At 44.9% G+C, this 21,166-nt stretch overlaps 1 protein-coding gene across 3 annotated transcripts in view; it reads right to left on the bottom strand.

The window, feature by feature from the left end:
* Positions 1 to 18,984, bottom strand: part of FAM65B (family with sequence similarity 65, member B) — a 36,131-nt gene extending 17,147 nt beyond the window's left edge. The window contains exons 1-12 of one of the 3 annotated variants that reach the window (XM_010295816.1): positions 18,863 to 18,983; positions 17,480 to 17,635; positions 16,758 to 16,836; positions 16,516 to 16,539; positions 15,448 to 15,501; positions 11,867 to 12,016; positions 10,862 to 10,925; positions 6,614 to 6,657; positions 5,205 to 5,330; positions 3,123 to 3,271; positions 1,851 to 1,980; positions 1,149 to 1,295 (exon numbers count right to left, since the gene is read on the bottom strand). In XM_010295816.1, coding sequence (XP_010294118.1) covers positions 1,149 to 1,295; positions 1,851 to 1,980; positions 3,123 to 3,271; positions 5,205 to 5,330; positions 6,614 to 6,657; positions 10,862 to 10,925; positions 11,867 to 12,016; positions 15,448 to 15,501; positions 16,516 to 16,539; positions 16,758 to 16,836; positions 17,480 to 17,635; positions 18,863 to 18,963 — 1,224 coding nt within the window. In that variant the 5' untranslated portion in view covers positions 18,964 to 18,983. Of the gene's footprint in view, positions 1 to 1,148; positions 1,296 to 1,850; positions 1,981 to 3,122; positions 3,272 to 5,204; positions 5,331 to 6,613; positions 6,658 to 10,861; positions 10,926 to 11,866; positions 12,017 to 15,447; positions 15,502 to 16,515; positions 16,540 to 16,757; positions 16,837 to 17,479; positions 17,636 to 18,862 lie in introns of all 3 variants that reach the window. The other 2 variants (XM_010295818.1, XM_010295817.1) reach the window with 2 other exon arrangements.
* Positions 18,985 to 21,166: the final 2,182 nt, after the last annotated feature.

The raw sequence follows: 21,166 nt of genomic DNA, 5'->3' as shown, positions 1-21,166 counted from the left end.
AGCAGGAAAACTGCTTGAAAACTTGGGCTCAGCATCTCTCTGGTAAGCTGAGAGCTCTAGGAAGTGAGTCCCAGAACAGAGACCCGAATACTGCTCAACTTACCAGATTCCCTCAGACAGCTTTTCCACTGCACTGCTCCAGTGCCTGCAGGATACTTCATTTTAACGGGTTGTACTTAAGCTACCTTGGCTGCATTTTTGTATCCACTATAGATTTCTGTTGTATTTATTTTCTGACTTGTAAAATGGCAATCCCTAAAGTGTAAAACAGGTTTCTTCAAAAGTTTCTTTAGTGTCATAGCACCTTAACCACAATATTATTGCTCTATTACTTTTCTGTTAAAAGTATGTTCTGCATGTGGCATAGATATCTCTAAAAATTGTTGAACATGCTACACAGGAGTCATGTTCAACATGAGTTTCTTCTGAAAGGAAACAGAATTTGTGTGGTGTGTATTGACCAGGACACTGCTTATTGAGGAAAAAACCCAGCGTATACAGACCCCAAAATTATCACCGCATATACTTATGTTCGTCTTTCGGACTGACCTATGGGGAAAAATCACTGCAGGGGTCACAACCTGACTATCTGACCCACAAATCTTGCTTTGTTATGTGGCAAACTCATGGAAATGCACAGCACAGATGAAAGGCAACTACTATTTTGCTGACAATTTGCTGGAAAGAACTGTAGGCATTCACACATTGGTAAGGTGAACAAGGTTAAAGTGTCCAAAACTTGCATCTTTTTTCCCCAGCAGCTTTTTTCCCTAAACATAATTACATTCAAAGGTTCATTTCTTCTTTTCCCCAACATGGGTGTGCTTTTAGCATCTGAAAGTCATGTTACTAGGCAAATGTGTAACATCAATCAGTGTAGCATGCAATTTTTAAAAACACCATGTTGGCTTGTATTCCTGCCCTGCTCTCCACCCACAGATAGCTGGCTTCTAATCATTATCTCTGTAGAAACCAAGAGGAACTTTGATTTAATGCAAGCAGCATGGGCTTACAGTCACGTTCTCCCCTCTAATCAGTCAGCAAAATAAGTGAGTTGCAGCAGAGAGCAACACGTGAAGCATGCGTGGGAATGGAGATGCCACATGGGGACTGAAAAAATCCTTCACGAAACAAAAACCAGGACTCACATAAAGCTCTAGCCCTGCTTTTGGGCTTAGCCTGAGCGATGGCAGGTCACTAAAAGAGCAACTGCGGCGAAGCTTGTCAAAGAAAGTGTCTTGCAGAGCATCTAAGATTGTCAACTTTGGCCTGTCTTGCAGGGGATGCAGCCATTTCTTCAACAGTTAAAGCAAAGAGGGTGTGAGGAAGGGCAAGTGAAACAAAGGCTTTGTAGCAGAGTACTCAATTACAGGCATGGGATGCAGCACTTGTAAAATTCCCATCTGTACAGATGGCCCCTGTTCAGCTTAATACACAGTCCTGATTAAGCATTCAGAATTTGATTCATGCAAAATGTAGGAGCACCCTGTGCGTATCTTCGGTACAGGGGCAAATTTTACCATGGGATACGTTAAAAATACTAGTGCTATAATGATTGTTACTGTTACAAAATGAACACACATCTTATAAAGATTATTCAAGTATTACAGCAGTCAGACAAGAAGAATCGGTATGCAGTAACTGGCCACCTAGTTCCAAAGATGCCAGGATCATAGTCACCTTCTTTTAGGATTACCAGTGACAAATGCACTTGCTTTGTAAGTGTTTGTAAGGGTAACCTGCTGGAATCAGGGAAAAAAGCTTAGACGAGTAAAGCAATGAAGCATTCGCAGTGTTGGAACTGCTCTCGGGCTTCTCATTACATAAACATGAATCTGAACAGAGCTTACAAAGAATGAGCGGTCCTTGAAGGTTGGCGTTTCGGGAGTGCCTTGGCTGTACATGGACATTCTCCTCTGGAGAGCAGATGCCTTGCTCACATTTCCAGTGGATGGGGTCAAGTCTTCCACATCAAAGGGACTATGGACACACAGGCAGGAAAAAAAATGGTTGTTAGGCTGAGCAAGAAGGAATTTCAGGTCCATGGAAAGGATTTTTGAAAAAGTGGTTTATTAGCACATCAAAACCCATAAGCAGCAAGTTTTTTAACTGATGTGTTTAAAAGAAAATGTTGTTAATTAGACAGCAGGCCCAGAAGTGTGGTTTTCAGTTCTGATAGAAGTATTCCACTCTCAGAAATCATTTATGTAGCCTAGTCTGATGTTATTCTTCTCACATGAAGTATTCTTGGATTTGAGCTGACGAGTGTCACACATACTAATGAGATAGGTGCTCTACTATTAATAGAGCTGCTGCATTATAAAGGAAACCAGTAGTTGTTATTGTTGGCTTCATGTTTATTGCATTACAAGAAACAGCATACATGACTGTAAAAGATAAAAGCATCAATGCTTCTTTAGAAATGACAGTTACCAATTTTATTCAAGTGCTGTGAGAATTGGGTTTGAATCCTAACACCATCAACTTACCCATGCTGACCCATGCAGATAGAATCATAGAATCATTTAGGTTGGAAAAGGCACTCGAGATCCGTAAACCTAACAGTCAAGTCCACTGCTAAACTATGTCCCTAAGCACCACATCTACAATGGACAATGCTAGACTTCCCACCACCCTCGGGGTGTATGAAGCCCTTAAAAGCCAGCTTTTAAAAATGGGACAACTTCTGAACTTGGCTACACTAGCATAAATCCAGAGCAACCCCAATGAACTTTTACACTAATGTTAAAACATTTTCATGAATATATGAGGACTCAATTATGCCCCTTTCTTGAGGCTGGGGAAGAAGTATACTCTTTAGGCAATTCTGTGATCTCTCATCCCTATCTGTTTGACATGCCTCGTAACCTCAGTACTCAGCACACCTACTGTAACAGCCCAAACCAGGCACAAGTAAGAACCTAGGCACAAACCCATGTGCCACAGGTAACACAAGGAACCTGTGTCTGACCATGATATTTTTCATCTCCCAAATCTGGGCCACAATTCCCTCCCCATCTGCCAGGGAGCAAAAAGGATAGAAGAGACCACATGGACATTTTCTCTTTGGTTGAATTTTTACAACCACTTGACCCAGTAACCCACCAGCCAGCTCTACTTACTACCAGGTGATTTCAAGGTTCAGCTTTATTGTGCCAAGGTCATTAATGTCTACTGCAACCACCTGAGGCCGAGCTGCAAACAGGTCTTTTGTTTCACAGGTAACACTTCCCACAAGGATATGAGTAGCAAGTCCTTTAACTTCTGTGACCTGTATGAGACAAGAACAAGATACCTAGGACCACACACAGCATTGCAATTCTTCATTACAAAGCAATGGTTTTGATTTTCTGGCCTGGATCCCTTGCTAAAAGGCTTCCAAAATATGACTGTATTTGTTGCATCTTTGTTACTTAGGGGAAAAATGAGACTTTTTTTTTTTAAATAGATGTGTAGTTGCATGTGATCATGCTTCTATGGTTTTTTTTTTTATGTTTTTATAGTGTCAGAAGAGAACAACCATACTGGCTCAGACCAAGGGGCTGTCCAGCCTTGGTATTTGGTCTTTTGCAATGACCATGAGCAGAGCCCAAGGGAAGAGTAAGAACAGGGAGAGCATATTAGAAGTTTTCCCATCTAATACCCTCTCAGCAACTGACAATTTTCATGACAGGCAATCTCCTGATGTAGCTGGTCTACTTAGTAATTCCCAAGGGAGCTCTCTCCTGTGTATTTGTCTCCTGTAACTCTGAAGCCAAGCAACTGTTTGCACCTATGATGGTCTTTGGTGAGGACTTCCACAGTCCATATGCTTTTATAGTAAGAGTAGAGTAGAGCACTATTCATACTTATATATGTATCTGCCCGAAAATTCAGAGTAACAGTTATATATGCAGCTCCAATATGCAAAGAAACATTGGCTATTTGCTTCGAAGTCAGTTCTTGAACCTTCTATGTGAAAGTCTTTGGAGAGAGCCCAAAAAAGGGTAAGAATATACACATTAACCTTAATAGGACTGGGACTCTCATTTGTAGCTCTTGTGTACTACAAGAAAGGGTTCTCTCCTAAAATTCCACCTTAAAACTGTGGTGTTAGATTGAGGAGAGTGACTCGCCTTGTGTCACAACTTGACTGTCTATGAAAACCTACTGTTTGGAATTATTTTGTTGGTGGTTTTGTAATTGCATGCATTTTTTTTCATGAAGGTTTTGTAGTGTCTAAGTAGGACATTTCCCATGAGACTTTCGAGACACTCCTCTGTTTAAGCTGCCTAAGCAGGGACACCTGGTATAATTATTGGCAGTAATTTCTAGACAGGGATCAGGGGATGGGTATTTCTAGGCTGGAGGTTTGTTGGAAGGAAAGCACATGAGCATGTGGACCTTCAGCCAGCAGAAAACTGTGTGGGGAGACCTGGGGCAATGAGGCAATGAAGCAGTGGTGGAAAGACTCCAGTCTGGGAGGAAAAGTCGCTGCTGACTGCTAGGAGTTGCAAAAGTTGCTCTTTTCCTGGGGAATGGAGCATAGAGTCAGAGGAAAGCAGAAGCTTGCAGGCATTAAGAAATTTTGGGAACTGCTGTGCTCTAGGAAGCTGCTGAAAAGTTGGAGTGGTTTTCCTACAGGCCTCCATCTCACTGTGAGCAGAAACCTCACAGCGCTGGTACCTCACACTGTAGCTCTGCTGTACTGAGCAGGGTGGTGGGATGGGACTGTTCTACCTTATGCCCAGCTGGCCCTGTGTGTGTTCAAATGAGAGACCTGTGTATTTCTCCAGATCAACAGATGCTGCTCTCTTATCTGAGCAGCATTAACAAACTCATCAGTAGTGGGATTTTTCGGTTTCGGGTTTGTTGTTGTTGTTGTTTTCCTGAATGCTGTGAGCAAACAGGTTTCCAGTGTTCCCTTGCTTTGGTGCAAATAATTTGAGTTGCTGGAGAGTGATGTGAGCCAAGGGTCGTGTTAGTGGGGCTGTGACACCAGTCTGGGGAGAGTTAGGACAACCTCTCCCAAGCTGATTACAGTTCCGTAGCATCTAGATTGGACGACACTATAGCACTTCACTCTAGTGGGCGTGTTGGAAATACTAATGATTGCTTGTTTCCAAAGAGATGAATAGTCTGCTGCTGCGTTTTTGTGATGGTACACAAGAAGGCAGCTTCTTGACTCCTGCTTTACTTCTAGGCAAAGGAGTTGGAATGTGTACCTTAATGGAGATCAGTCCAACAATGAGAGGGAGAAAAACCATTTCTTCTCCATCCCAGCTCTGCTTGCCATTCACTTCTATTTTGCCTTTCAGTTTCCATCGCTGGCGACCGTAACGCATGAAAATCTGAAAAAGAAAAATCCTCTCATTTTCTTGAGAAATCTGCTCTCACAATGCACAAAAATCAGAAACAGAATTGGCGAAAGGGTCTGAAAAAGGTTGGAAGAGTTAGCTGTGTAGGTGCTGCACTCCTGCCTCCCATCGAGCCAAAAGGAAAAGGTCTCTCCTGCAGGATCTCTGCCTCTCAGCTCTCCCAATGTACCCCTCACCCAGCTTTCACCTTCATGTAACCAGCAAAAAAGCTGCAGGAGTTTTAACTCTATTCACAAGGAAAGTGGCACAGGGTGGGGGGGAGATTTGGGAGGGCAGGATGAAAGCCCCCATGGCCTTTCCTAACATCTACAGCTTGCGGGATCTGTTGTCTTCCCAGGCAGGTGAGAGGGTACCTGAGCTTTTGGCCATCCCCCATCAGAGGCCTCTCCAGCGGCGAGACTTCGCCTGGCTGGTGATGGAAATGAATGAGACCCACGGTGCAGCAGGACAATCTGAAGCAGTAACAGCAGCAAGCCCATTTCGGGCTGCGGGACTGGCCGGGACAGACCTGAACCAACTCATCAGCCCCACAGAGGCAGCACACGCTGCCTGCAGGCGTGGGAGTGGCAGTGGAGGTTTGTCACGGGCAACGAGAGTGGGAACAAATGAACTGATGATCAAGACAGCTGGGAAGTACAGGTTGGGGGGATCCGTTACCAAGCCGCTGCAAATTTCTTGCAGGGTTAGCTCTGTTCTTGACAGAGCTGGAGGCTTTTCTTTTAATCCGTCTCTAATTAAGCTGCTCTTGATGTTCTCCACTGGAACACTGCACTGACCGGAGATCCTGGCACAGCCTCAGAGCAGGTAACATCAGGGTCTCAAGAAACGGTTATTCTGTGTCTTCTTTATGAAAAAGTAAAGCCTAAGCATCTGGTAAAAAGATGCTTGCAAGGATGTATTCAATTTGCTCTGTGTGCATGGGATGGGGCACGTGTTTTTTTCCAGAGGAATTAGAAATGTTTGTCACTAATAAGATTTTTAAAAGTTAAAAAAACCCCAGACGGCTTGTAGTTCTTCAAATAGCCATCATCCAGTGCTCCAAATATAATTTTCAGATCTTCTGACAGGTGCCCTGACAAAGGCAGACAAAAAGACAACTACAATATTTTTTAGAGTATATACAGGAAAAATAATAGCTGTTTTTTGGGGTTCTGATGCGAAAAGGTTTTATTCATCACGATGTAAAAAGCAGCAGAAATCTACCTTCCTTTTGATTGTTTTGCTATTAAATAAACCATGAACGAAGGTGGACGTACCTCGTATTGGTCTCCCGGGCAGAGCCGAGCGAAGCCAGCCAGACCTGAGAAGGAAAGACACGGAGGGGCTGTGGGAGGGCCTGGGCCCTGAGCGCAGGGGTGCCCGGCGGCAGGGTGCCCATGGCCACCGCGATTGCAAAGGAGAGGGCAGCAGCCCCCCCACAGCCCGCACAGCCGGGAGGTGTTTTTAACCCCCCTCTTACTGCTGCCTTAATGCCCTCCAAACCAAGACTAATACCACCACCCCCCCATATTAATCTTCTTGCTCTTTCTTTTCTTTTTTTTGGGTATACAATTCATTGGGTTGTGGTTTCTTGCATATCAAAGATTTGCACTTTACAGCTTTTTTTCCTACAACAGCTCCAATTATTCTATAGTAATTATAGAAAAAGAAGAAACAGCTTCCTGACATCATCTGGCTTCAGAAACCAAGCTTAGCACCCTTACTATCATGATGCGTAGGCGAGCTGCTGATTACCATGTACTGCTTGCTGCTCAGCACTAATCAGACTGAGCTACACATTTTAACAGATTCCTTTTTAGTACATCTTAATAGAAACACAAGAGGGGCTCCTTCTGTTTGGCGTTTCCATAACATTATCATTCCCATACGATCTGAGTACCTTTCAATAGTAAGTACATCACAGAACATGACTGACACTTGTAATATGAGATTTATCCTTTCTTTCCCCGGAGGGGGAGAAGTAGTGCAGCAAAGCACTTGTGGTATACGTTTAATTAAAAAAAAAATTAAAATTAAAAATTAAATGTAGGACATGATGATGCTATTTCTATATTGACACTGTGCATATGAAACGGAAGGCTTCCTGAGGCTTATGACCATCCTGAAATCCCAAGGACATTACCATTCCTCTCCTTGTGACCTGTTCTGCTACCAGATGTAACTGGTTGATTTTCACTAATCTAATCCTCTGCTTCCGTAAAGGGAACCTCTCCTTTCTGACAGATCTCCTCAGTAGTTAGCTATTGCACTTGTTTTAGTATAAAAATTTACTCAGCTTTGCCTGGGTAAGCCTAAAACTATGCCTCTAGTGTTGTAATGCCCAGAGAAAGCAGTCTGAGGACACATACAAAGCCTGTGGCAGAGAAAAGAATGAAAACAAACTTTCCAGGATTTTTGGGCTGCCTTTATCCTAAAATGCCATGGATGAACATATATATAGTTGTATTAAGATCAAGGCAAGTAAGATGAACCCTAATGTTGGTTTTATTTACTGGGCTGAATTAGTCCTAGATGGACTGTGGGAGCAACTAGACCCCTGCACGCAGTCATGGCCTGTCCCTGGTATCTGCTGATCCTCCTCTATTTCTTTGACCAGAACAGAGTTTTCTTCGCTCATCCTACTGTTTAGCAGAATAGAGAGTCCCTTGGGCAGAGATCGTATTACCAATTCTTTTCTAATTTATTTACTGTTTATAAATAATTTAAGCTTACTAGCACTCCACTGCTGCTTCTCTCTCCCCAGGCATGCTTTTATAAGTGAATTTGATCTCTGCTGGGACATCACTGAAAGTATCTGAGGAAAATAAAAGGTCTTTTCTTTGCTCAGTGGGTTGGGTGGGAGGGGGGGAAAAGGCAGCTTAAAACTCCACATGGACGTTGTCTGGAGTCCGAGGCCTGTGAGCCGTGACTGGCCCAACCAGACACTGGTTTGGGCAGAGGGACAGAAGGAAGAGGCAGGAGAGGTGAACCTGGAACTGAGCTCCTGCAGCAGTAGGTGCTGGTCAAGTCTCTTCAGCCTGATGAAAAAAGGGCTGACCTGATTAGTAACTGCATGGCACTTAGGGCCTAAATGTATGGCAGGAGCCAATGGCTCTATCATACCATTTCAGATGTTGTGCCTTCCTAAAAGCACTGTCCTGGGCTCGTAATGCAGATGGGATGGGAGGTTGCCCCTGGGGCTTCAGCGTAAGTAATTAGGGGATAGGGCCATTACGTGGCTGTGGTAAGGAGGCAGCACACTGGTGTCCTTTGTCAGTAGGGCCACCTGAAGGCATCAGTTCATGCAGCACGGGCAGCTCTGCTCACGTGGAGGATGCTGGACACGCGGACTGTGGTGCTTGTGCTGGGCTCGGTGTTGCGGAGCCCCTGTGCGTCAGGCCAGCGTATCACTCGCCCTGCGTGCAACGGCTGGGCGTTCCACCTCCTGCTGTCCTGGCACTTCCAACAGGTACGGGAGCACTTCCCTGTACATCATAACAGGACATGCACATTCCATACAGGAACTTCCAAATTTCCATGCCAGGTTTCCCTGTTTAATTTCAACAGCTGATTAATCCTGAGCAGTAATCAAAGCCTGCTGGCAAGTTTATTATTTTTATTCTGAAAAATGATTAGGCTTTTTTTTTTTTTTTTTCCAAGTATCAGTCATAAAAACACAGTGTGGGTCCCCTGCTTCCTGACAGCACTGTGTAGGTTGGCTTGCTTTCAGTGGAAGTGACAGAGGGCACAAAATAAAAATAACTTTCACTGGAATGGCTAGGAACAGATAAGCTTTGGGGAGAGGAATGCTTTGATTTTAAATTAGATCCTAAAGTTAGCTGGATATGCTGCAGGATAACATAAGGGGGAAGCTTGCTGCATGATGTGTAGGCTTTTGTGCTAGAGCTGTTGGGAGCTTTAGCAATAGCAATGTCTGGATTGGCTTATTGGATTCCTATTCCCAGAGAAAACTATCTAGATAGAAATCTTAGATGTACCAGTTAGAGAATATTTAATGATATGACATTTTTCTTTGCTGTTTTCTAATTTTTGTGTTCTAATCTTTAGGTTCCGAGAACTGTGTTCAGAAGTAGCTGTTGTGTGTGGTTTGTGCTCTGCTCCTGTATGTGAGCGCAGCACCTGCCTTCTGGAGAGCCCTTAAGCTTCGCTGGAGGATTTGGGCATACAAAAGAGAAGGGGCCAGACCTTTTCAGCCCTGCCATTTGTGACACCGTGACACCTTCTGCAACATGTCCTGCTGTCAGGAGCTGTGCGTTGCCCTGTATTTACAAGCAAGTAAGAAAACGCTCCAAGGGACCTGGCCTGATGCAATTCCCTTTCTACACTGCGTGACCCTCTGTTTCCTTCAGCGTGTCCACGCTGCAGTTCTGCTGTGGGTTTTTGTACAGAAATATCTGTCCCAGTGTCTGTGTGTCCATCTTGTAACTTTACATCTATGCGTCTCTGCCTGCCTTTCCAGTACTGCAGAGTGAAGGCTCTAAAACCTGAGGTTTGGTGCTGTGGGATGGAGCTAGGAGAACTCTAACAGCTGCTGCACTTGTTTTCTCTAATAAGGGAGCACAAAGTAACTATTTTAACTTAATCTAAGCTAGATCATGTCTTATGCAGTGCAACCACGGGACACAACTAACTCACAACCATGACAAGGCAAGCAGAATAAAAACAGTCTATGAGATTTGTGAGCTCTAAAAACTCCACCAGCAATACTGTGGATTTTTTAAATGGCAAGACTTCAAGTGAAGAATTAAGCGTGCATGAATATTTAGATGCTGATTTTGTGTTACAGAACTGTTTTCATGCCAGTGATTGAAGATCCAAAAAAGACATGCCCCCCACAATCTCTTCTTTAAGACACTGAGTCTTAAAGGGGCAACAGCATTACCAATACCTGGTGATCCACTGAGGCTTCAAGTAAAACTGATTCCATTGTATTCAAACCCATAAAGTCCCCTGTCATAAAGACAAGGAGTAAAACGGAAAGGTGAATGCCACCACTGAGTTATCGAGGTGTTTAAATGGTAAGCTACCCCCAGCTCTTTGCTTTTTTACATTTGTTCAACAATAGTAGTAGTCGGAATCGGCAATACTAAAGGATTTTGGAACAGCTGATATCAAATTAAGAAAGTAGTTTGAACTTCAGCTCCACGGGCATTCACATAAATTCCCAGTTGTTGTCTTAAAGGATTATGGAAATAGAGGCGAAAGGTACAGCAGCCTTCGAAATGGAATTGCTTTGGCCGTCGGGAGGAGTGTTTGAGGGAGGTAATTAGCCTTGAAAACAAGCAGCAGCATCTCAGAACGTCACTCTCTAAGCTTTGATGTTCCTGGCTCTGTCATCCTTTCCACTGGGCAGGGGTTTTGAAGGCTCAGCAGTGGGTGTGGTGGGGGAAAACCACACTTATCGCACATACATGTCACACTAGTGTGTCCTCGATGCCCTCACTAGCGTGCACAGCGACTGTCGCTGTTTAGGAGAAAAAAGGGAAAGGCGAAAAGGCAATTACCTTTCATCTTGATGCAAAATTCCCCCAACAGGTTTTCCAGTTCTGCTTCTATGGTACACATGTTCTGTGTTGGACAAGAGAACAGTGAGGTCAGACAAACCATCTTTGTGCCTTTTTTTTCTTTTCTTTTTTTTTTTTTTAAGTTCTGTTTGGAATGAAAGATATTTTGCAATATAAATCAATCTGCCAGAGCCATCCTTGCTGTTTAGCTAGGTCTGGCCCTAAAAAGGGCAGCTGAGCTATGCCTGCTCACGCCGAAGCTGAATGTAACCCCATGCTCTTCTTCTGTTGCGCTCTAATCCTCCCGTTGGCAGCGGGCAGTTGTGGCCCTTGAAGCATACCCTGGTCACTGTCCCAGTCCCCTCCAGCCAGGACATGTGCCAGCAGCAGCTCCATGCCAAAGTGGCTCCCAGCATGATTTAATCTCTCAAGAAATGTGGACTACATTAAGGAAAAAAGGCTGCAAAAAAAAAAAAAAAAAAAAAGGAACCGGACTCTCTCCAGTTCAGATTTAGGAAGGTTGTCACAGCTTGTGTGCTGCGATGTTTGCAGCATTATTAGACTTTTGTTCATCTACTGCCTGTTTAATAAAATAGATGTTGATCACAGCAAGTAAAAGAGGATAGGATGCAGCAGATGTCTGTATACACATGGGTTCCAGCCAACCTGCCATCCCAAAATCTGTGGGTGGGAAGGAGGTGGTTAGGGTATAAGCAGGTTCGGGGCAAATTTACACTTTTTTCTTGTGCAACGGTTCCTGAGTATAACTCTCCCCTCATGGAGCATAAACATTATTTTTTCAAGGAACTCTTTGGGCCCATGTAACCTGTCCTTGTAAGTCATCAGGAATTCACCTGAAGGCAAACAAATAAACAGTAATTCTTCTTTGCTGAATTTGCTTTTGATTTTTTTTATCTGGATGACATTCTCCCTGCAATCAGTGGCAAAGTTCTCATGGCCTTCGAACAGCGTGAGAGTGAAAAGACTAAACTGATGAGGATGTACCTCTGTGTACTCCTTGTAACTCCTGTTGATTTCAGTTAAACTCTCTCGAGCTGCTTTGCTGGCAGGAGACATTGCAAAGGCTTGCTTCATTTTGCTGGCACCATCACAGAGACGTCTTTGGATACAGTAGGCTTCATAAAGCTCATCCACCTAGTGGGAACAAGGAAGGTGTATTGAAAAAAACCTAGAAAATCCAAGAAAATAAAACCAACAAACACTGAAGTAATTTGCATTACAAGGAAAACTCAGCCAAACTGTTAGATTCAGTGGAGGGGCTGAGCAAATGAAGCTGTGACACTGTTACAGTCTGAAAAAGAAACACAAGATAAAAATAACATCCACTGTAAAAATCTCATTACAGCACCACTAGATGCTGCCAGCAGTTCACCTGCTTGCCCTGCATGCCTTTAACCATTGCTACTCCCTTTCCTCTCTGTCTGGCCTATGTACAATCGTAATGGTAGGGCAGAAATGCAGCAAGCTTCTCAAATCTGTCGGTGTGGAAGAGCTCTTTCCAAGGCAACTGCAGCGGCCACACAGCCAAATGGGACTGGTTACGTTAAATGGCACATTTAACAGGGCCAGCAATGTCTTCTGCATTGCTAATGCCAACCCTGGGTTGAGGGTTGTAATATTTATGTATGTAATATATAAATATATGATATAATAAATGATAAATATAATACATAAAATATATGTAATATTTGTATATTTGTAATATTTGACTAATAGGTAGTATTGGAAGCAGGGAGTGATTTTTTGAATTCTGACGGCCCATCAATCAGAAACTGGGAGTCAGAATCAGCATAAGTAAAAGGCTTAGAAACAGCTGATGTCCAATTAAGAAAGTATTTTGAACTTCAGCCCCCCAGGCATTCACATAATTTCCTAGTCATCTTAAACTTCTTTGGCAAGCCTTAGGCACCCAATATTTCGTAAGCACTCTGGAAGTTTTGCAAAACCTAGTCACACACTGTTAAAAGGCTCACCTGGATCTAGCTTCAGAGTGCAATGGATTTACATGTCTCATGCTTTGGTTTCCCTTTTCCCTCTAATCCCTGCACTGACTGTATACATCTACTCCATCTGAGCTGTTTGGTAGGAGTCTACAATGGTATAGCTGATATATATATGTGGGTATATATAAAAACAGGCCTGCCCTACCGTTATGATTGTGTATGTATATATGTATGTATGTATATCTCTCAGCTATATATAGTGATATATATTTATATAAATTTAATCTGCCAGATACAGGAGATCTAGGTTTTCTGATGTGACTTTGTCAGGATGAAGAGAAGGAAAGGAAAAGAAGCAGCTGTCTCTTCTTTCTGCTTCTGATGTTAGTGCTAAGATAGGACCTACAACAAGTTCTTTCCTTTGTTGTCTCTGACATCAAGCAATCGCCCTGTGCCCCACGGAGCTTGTTGCTCAGTAGAGGATTTTTCACAGCAGAATTTCTCTCTATGAAAACATCCATTGCCTTGGCTTCCTCAGTCTACAACTCTCTGTTGCTGCATTACAGATGAGCCTGATGTGACGATCCAGGTGTGTTCCAAATACTATTTTCCAAGCCTGCTTAACCTCTAACAAAAAGTGCTGTTGCCTATTTGTTTGGAACAGGACTGGTCTTCCTGACAGCTTCAAAGCTTTAGGTTGACTTTTACAAGGCCAGCTTGGATTCCCGATGGCTGAAGCCCCTGACTTGAGGGATCTCGAACCAAAACAGGGACTGCTTTGCAAAGTGAAAGAGTTCAGCAAAAGAGACATGGAGGCACAGGCAACATTTTGCCATTTCAAAGTTACAAAAAAAGCTTCTTGGAGTCATATCCACTCCTATTTCTCTTGCAAGTCAGCAAGCTAAAGACATCTACTATAAATAGATGTTACTTGGTATTTACTTCTGCCATCAGGGTGGAGAGTTAACCCAAGGTTGATGTCCTGTTCCTGACCATGCAACCACAGCTAGGGCATGCTCATCTGCCCCCCTAAATACGTGGGGTCTGCTGCTGGGCACCCCGTTTTCCTCGCTCTGCTTCCTGTGGTGGGTGGGCAGCAGAAGGCATCGCTGCTGCCCTGGTTAGGCACAGCTGAAAAATAGCTTCTCTATCATTAGAAACAAAAATGTTTCTTTACCTGCCCAAGGCTGTAAGCTTTAACGCAGCACAGCTCGGTTCCTTTTGTCTCTGTTGCTGTGGGTTACCTAAAGTGAACTAATGTACTCGGCAAGCTTGAGTAATACTGACCAGCATTACCTCTTGCGTTTGGTGCTTTTCAGTCCTATTATAATCCCAGAAACCATTAGCTCTGAGCAGGCTGCAGTGGGAAGGACTTGAATGGAAATGTACTTTAAGCACTAATTTTGCCATTCATGTTGCCAGCAAGAGAGAAGGTGGTTTGGGGAACAAAATTTCAGTCTATCGCCTTATGATTTTTTTTTATTTTTTCAGTTCAAAGAGTAAGAGAAAACTGAAATTAAAAGGTTTGGATGTGTTGTCATAATTGGAGCACTTCAAGCTGCGCGAACGCTTTTCAAATGACTCTCAAAAGACATTTCATCCGTCAAAAATAACTCATTCTTTTGTCAGGCTCAGAAAAGCAACTAATCGCTAGCAGATATGTTTATAACTAAGACAACACACACCATGGATTTTGTCCAGCTCTAAAATGTATTAGTATAAATCACAAGCACCTCTACTGCACATTCTCACCAGTGTCATCAAGTGGATGTGGGCCCCAGACCATGCAGCAAAAGCGTTAGCAGTGAAACCCAGGAATAAATCCAATCTAGTTGCTGCGTACAGTAGAGACAACTGCTGAATTAAATTACTTTCAGATGCAGTTGCCTTTCTACCTATAGTTTAACAGTAAGCATGCTATGAGATAGATCTTTCCCAGCAAGTGCCTGACCCGATGTTCTCTCTCTACCTAAAAGCGAGCGGGAGTGTCTTGGGGAACGGCTCGACCTCAGGGGCTACAAACCCTTTCTTTGGCTCTGACCACCAGCCCATCTCCATAAAAATACCAAATCTGGGAGAGGCTTCGTCAAGGCAGCCTCCCTGGAGCAGAGGCGTAGCAGGAGCCCAAGGGTTTGTTTCCTTAATAACAGAGGGGCAGATGCAGAAGAAAGAGGATAGGAGTGCTCATTACCTTGCTAATGTGGAACTCCAGCCTTCTCATGTATCTTTCAACCGCTTTGATTTGCTGAAGGAAAGGAAGAGGCAGAGGGTGAGGCACATTTAAATAAATCGGCAAGACACGGCCACACTAGCTCTACTCGGGTCTTTAGGTCCCCATGAGGCTGAGAAATTCCTCCTTAAAACATGCAGGGTTTCGTTGCCCATGAATCTGGAATCAGCTGTTCCACCTTACTATGTGCTGCTGAAAATGGAGCTCGCTGACTTCTGTACCTAATATATTTTTGAAGAAAAAAAAGAGTTTTTCTTTGATGGGATTTCCCTAGTTGTTTAAATTCTTAAAAAAAAAACCAAAAAACAAAATACCTAGCAGGAGCCCAAGGGTTTGTTTCCTTAATAACAGAGGGGCAGATGCAGAAGAAAGAGGATAGGAGTGCTCATTACCTTGCTAATGTGGAACTCCAGCCTTCTCATGTATCTTTCAACCGCTTTGATTTGCTGAAGGAAAGGAAGAGGCAGAGGGTGAGGCACATTTAAATAAATCGGCAAGACACGGCCACACTAGCTCTACTCGGGTCTTTAGGTCCCCATGAGGCTGAGAAATTCCTCCTTAAAACATGCAGGGTTTCGTTGCCCATGAATCTGGAATCAGCTGTTCCACCTTACTATGTGCTGCTGAAAATGGAGCTCGCTGACTTCTGTACCTAATATATTTTTGAAGAAAAAAAAGAGTTTTTCTTTGATGGGATTTCCCTAGTTGTTTAAATTCTTAAAAAAAAAACCAAAAAACAAAATACCCCCAGAGCTTTTTAAGCTCAAAATACAATACTTTGAGTACTTTGAAAACTTGTATTAAAGTTGGTCAGGTTGTGCGCTTCAAAATCCATTCTGTTCTTCAGCAAACTGTTTTTGACAGCAAAACCAAGCTTGGCATTTTGACTGAAAAAATGCCAGCCTGGGAAATGTTTTTGAAAACCTTCCTTTTGTTTCACGCAAATCTTCCTGCGGGAAAAAACATTTTCAGTTGTTCAGCTTTTCCCAGAACTGGCAGGAGCAGGGATGAGCCGGGGCTTGACCCGGCTCCCACAGCCACCGCCGGCATGCCCCTGCCAGCCTCCCACCGGCACGAGGCGATGGATTTAGCGGCTGGCAGCTGACAGAAATAGGAGGTCTCGCTCCTCTGCTTCCCTCCTCCCCTGGCATGGGTCTGCCTCCTTCCCCGTGCCTGTCCCAGAGCCAGTTTAATTTGACAGACCCCAGGGAAGGGCCAATGGGGTAAGTTCGATGCCAGGTTAGTGAGCACAGCTGGCTGGCCGAGGCAATACCAGAGCCCCTGGGAAGAAGAGGGGAGCGGGACTTCTTCCTTCGCACATGCAAATTGTCAGGTAACTTCTCCCTCAGTGGCGCTGGCCTGGCTAGTAGATCCAGCTGAGAGGCTTCCCACGCCAGCTACGCATGCCATACAGATACTAACACTTCCTTTCAAAACCAGCGTCAAAGAGGGCAACGTACCTTATCTAAATCGTACAGGACTCCCTGCAACAGAGGAGATGAAACTGTGATTAATTTTGCAACATCGCAGCAGCACGAGAAAGTAATGTTTATCAGGCAATAGGAATCACAAACAAGATCAGGGATGGAAGGGGAAGAAGAGCATCAATGCAAATTCCCTGCATCCCGCTCCCACCCCCAGCTGCTCGAGCACCTCGAGAAGGTTACTGTGCATCCACACGATGAAAAAGCGTGACACGTACCAGGCGTGAGTTTCTTTTCATGTCTTTCAACTGAGTGGTCAACTTATCCAGCTCTGTCTGGTGAACTTCCAGATACTCGCTGTAAACACAAACCAGAGAAGGGACGCATGAGCTCTGCAGCACATACCAAGCTGGCTGCTGACCATCCTAAAAGAAAATCTGCATGACGAATGGCCTTCCTCATTGGATTCATTTTCAGACAAAAACTCATTTACATTGATCTGTCGTAAAAGCACCTCCCTACTGCCTTTTTGGGAATAAATAGGAGCCACTTATTTCACTGTGTATAAGAGCTCGGTGCTCTCCTTATGCTGAACAATGAGTTTCCAGTAAGCTAATCTGCTGCTTAGTTTATGGGCGGGAGCCTTCCAGTCGCTGCCCTTGTATCTGGCTGGTAAAAGCCTCGTTATCATCTGGGACGTTATCTTAAAGGCGATGCAAGCCTCTGATAGAACTCTAGGAAATTTAGAAGAAAAAAAAAATCTCATGTTGAAATCCCAGCCTTTGGGAGCTTTCCTAGCAATTTGAGTGGAAATGGGATTCTGCCCCCTGTATTCCCGTTCCCCATACAAATATTTCCGGTGCTAACTGTTACAGTCCAGGCTCCAAGAGGTGTTATGTTCCTCTCCTATGATTAAGGATCCCTGTTCCTCTGATATGTTTCTCTAGACTCCACAATGTCACAGAAAGGTTCAATCAACAAGCAGGATAAAGGCTCTTACTCCAGGCCATTCTTCAGGGCTCGGTAGACCTCTTCCATCCTTTTAGGCTGGGGCTCTTTGGGTGTTGTGCTGTTTTTATGACCCAGATTATGCATTTTCTTCACCTTTGCTTGGGGCTTCTTGAGCGCAGAGGAATTTTCAATAAAGGAGTTACACCTGCAAAATGAACATTAAAGAGGAGGAAACCCCTATAAATCATAAGGATCTCAAAGGAGCATAGCTTGAAGAAATTCTCTGATATTATCTCTGCTAGCAGAAACGAACCTGCTTCCGTGCCTGCCAGTTAAAGGACCGCGTTTGTTTACAGGTTAAGAGGTCTGAGCAGCCTGGGAAACGTGCTGTCAGCTTTTGATGTGCCAGTTGCCTTGCTGACATACGAATGCTGGTCTGGAAACGCTGGGCTGAGTCTGAGGCTCATCAGATGTTTCTCTGTTTTATACCATGCCTGTTCTGCTTCACGTTGCTCAGCCACAGCCATAAAAGCTCTAAGCTAAAAACAGCAAAACCCAGGTGCTAAAAACAAAGGGGAGCTCAGATGATCTCAGGCCTAAAGCCTGGGGGCTCCTAAGGAAGATCTGGGCTTGGTTAAGAGCACCTCTGGAGGACAGCATCACGCTGCTGGTCTTGAGCACGGACCGTAGGTGGCTCCGTACGGCAACGGGAGGATAGTTGTGCTGCACAGAGGCACCTCTTTGGTGACTCTGCTGAGGGTAGGTCAGCATCTAACAACCATCACTGACTTGAGCTGGCGATGGGAGGTGATCCTTTGCCTGCCGTTCCTCCTCGAGGAGGACCACCATTGCTAACTGGTGGCCCAGCACTCGAAGACTTTACACAAATTAAAAGTAATTGTAAAGTAGCCTCTGGGGGCACCAGGAGCTGGTTGACTTGGTAAGTGCCTGACTCAAAGCCCTAAGTCCTACCTAAAGGGTGGTGCAAGGAAAGGCTCTGCAGTTTCCAGCAGGAGATGAAAGCAGCCCCGCAAAGGAAACGGTGTTGTTTTGAATTCATAGCGGCGTGGCACTGAGAAAACTGCCTTTTACGTAGCAACGGTCTTAAATTGGGGGCGGTGGGAAGTATATCATGTTCCTGCGCATTTCACATGTTGAAACGATCACTGCGTTTAAAATGATTCTCCGAGATTCTCTCACAGCTCTAAGGCACGTGAGGAAGATCTGCATTAACGGGGGAGAGGCAAACATGCACTTGGTAGCTAAGGCAGAGGGCAACAGCTTAATTATACAAAAAATATGTAGAGAGATTTTAGCCTGGAAGACTTTACTCTGCAATCAGAGAGAAGGCAGTCCTCTCTCGCCTCTCTTCCACCTTCACCCTCCCTTAGGGCCTGATTTGGGAAGTCCCCTTAGGGAGCACGACACTTGCCTGGAGCGTCTCTCCTGAAGCCCGCTGAAGCCAGCGAAGGACTGGCTTCTAATAATCCCATTAGGGCCTCCTGGAGAGAATGAATGTGATCCTATTGACATGATTTCGGGGAGCCTGGAAGATATTCCTGAAAAACAACAGAAAGCAGGTCAGTGACAATGGAGGGTAAGGGCCAGGCGGTGAGGCTGGGACTGCCTGGTGCCCATCAGGCATGGTAAGGGGCAGCTGACACGGGGGCCGCAAGCCAGGGAGCAAAACTGTCTGCACTGCCCAATCATCCCACCTCAAAAATAAAACAGCCTTGTCTTCACTTCTGACTTACGGCCCAAGGGTCTACTGAAAATGTGCTGGAGATACAAAGAGAGTTTGGACGTGGGACTAGAAACCAGATGCTTCAGCAAGCTAATCCCAAGGCCATCCCCCATTTCTGCTGCGCCTGGCATGCTTCTCCCCCAGCCCTGGTGTCCCCATCTGCTACATCAAGGCGTCCCGGTGTCGGGGGTGACAGCAAGTCTAAACCACCCTCTTATCCCCACAGTGGAGGAATGATCACGAGCGCCCAAAAAAGCAGCCACTTGTGAAGGCCACAGATTTGCCATGTAAGCCTTTGCAACCAAACGTACTTATGAAAGACAAGCACCGGAGCTACGTGGTGCCGGCACGGCAAACACTCACTGGAGAAAGCAAATACGTGGGGAAACGTCGTGCGGCGCCCAGTTACATTTAATTTGTAGTGCTAAGCTGGGCAAATACTCTTTGAGGTGGCAGTAGATGCCGTGGTGAGCTACTGCTTCTCCATGGAGAGGACCGCGCTGCCCGAGGAGCTGCTCTGTCAGGAATATTTCTGCAAGAGCTCTGCCAGAAACACTACCTGCAGTCCCAGCGTTGCCAGCACTACCGGTAACGTGAAGCTTTCCCCATGGCACAACCCAAACAGCATACATCTTTCTGTTTCGGAAGCGAGGGCTACCCTCTCTGACTGGATAGCCCTCAGAGATGCCATTAAGGTCAGTGTTCTCCTCCACTGTGGCCAGCAGATAACAGTGCTCCACCGTCTGTGTCCCCAGCTGAGCCAGTTTAACCACGGCAAGGTTGAACCCTTGGGACAGAGAAGTTGCAGAGCAGGGCTGTGAGCACCCATGGCAGAAAGCCACGGCCAGGAGAGGCGGAGGAAAGGGAGAGGGTGGGAGCAGGAGGTGCTCGGGATCCCAGCCGCTCCTCACACGCTCGGGAGAAACCGCAGTGAGTATGTGCTTCGGCTGACTTGCACGGGGATAAATATGCTCCAGCCACAGCTGCAGATACTTCAGCCTTTGGTCAATGAGAGCCCAAATTTGGCCCTACATTCATCCCTAGGTCTTTCAGGCTCTCAGCACACGTCTGCCGGGCTGAGCTCTGCACTTGGCAGAAGCCACTTTGCAGCTCCCAGGGCCAAACCTTGCATCCCTCTAGACAGTATCTACCCGTGCCAGCTGATGCCTAACAGTTCAAACCCCACCGAGATCCAGCTCCTGAGAGACAAAGCAGAAACCACCCTATCACAGTACTCTGGGCACCTGCACAGCAAGTCCCCTTTAGCTTTGCAAACAACCTTAAGACCGTTAAGGCTGCGTGCTGTATGCTGCCATTTGCATACGAGGATTTGCATTAAAAGTCGGGTCCAGAGTGCCAAGGAGCAGCAAATCCCTTGCAAGCATTCAGCACTTGCCCCATTTGACAGAGCGATTAACACACACACACATGCCCTCCCACACCCCTGACAGCACCTGGACACGTATGAGGGTAGAAGCTAAACAACACTGACAGTCAGAGGACATTTAACTGCATAAACATCAGCTGTTCCTCCAAAAATAAGAGGAATTTGAGGTTGGGTACTAGTCATGACCACACTAGCTATAAAAATGTAATTACTTTAGATTCAAAATTCTTGTCAAAATGCTAGGATCTTCCACATGATGAATACATTCTGCATTAATGTGAATGAAAGATTTGTTTGGTTTTGCTCCAAACAAATTCTTTGTGTCCATGTGTGACTGTGTGCACACATATTGGAAGTGTTTAGGTTTTCTTTTGCTTCAGGGAAACTTAAAAGAATAATCATTTTGGAAAACGAATTTACTTCTTTATTTTGCTCAAGCACTCAGATGGCTTAGCAATACTTTAGCAGCTAAGACTTTCTTCAAGATCCCAGAAGGAAGTGCGGAAGAAGTACAATTGAAATGCAAACTGAAGACCTGCCTGGAACTACTTTTGCTCTGGTTTTGCATAAAATGGTCAGAACTCAGAGCCCAGACAGGCTTGTGC

The sequence above is a fragment of the Phaethon lepturus genome, unplaced genomic scaffold (genome assembly GCF_000687285.1).
Source record: "Phaethon lepturus isolate BGI_N335 unplaced genomic scaffold, ASM68728v1 scaffold12171, whole genome shotgun sequence".
NCBI lineage: Eukaryota > Metazoa > Chordata > Aves > Phaethontiformes > Phaethontidae > Phaethon > Phaethon lepturus.
This window is presented reverse-complemented; position numbering and strand designations above follow the sequence as displayed.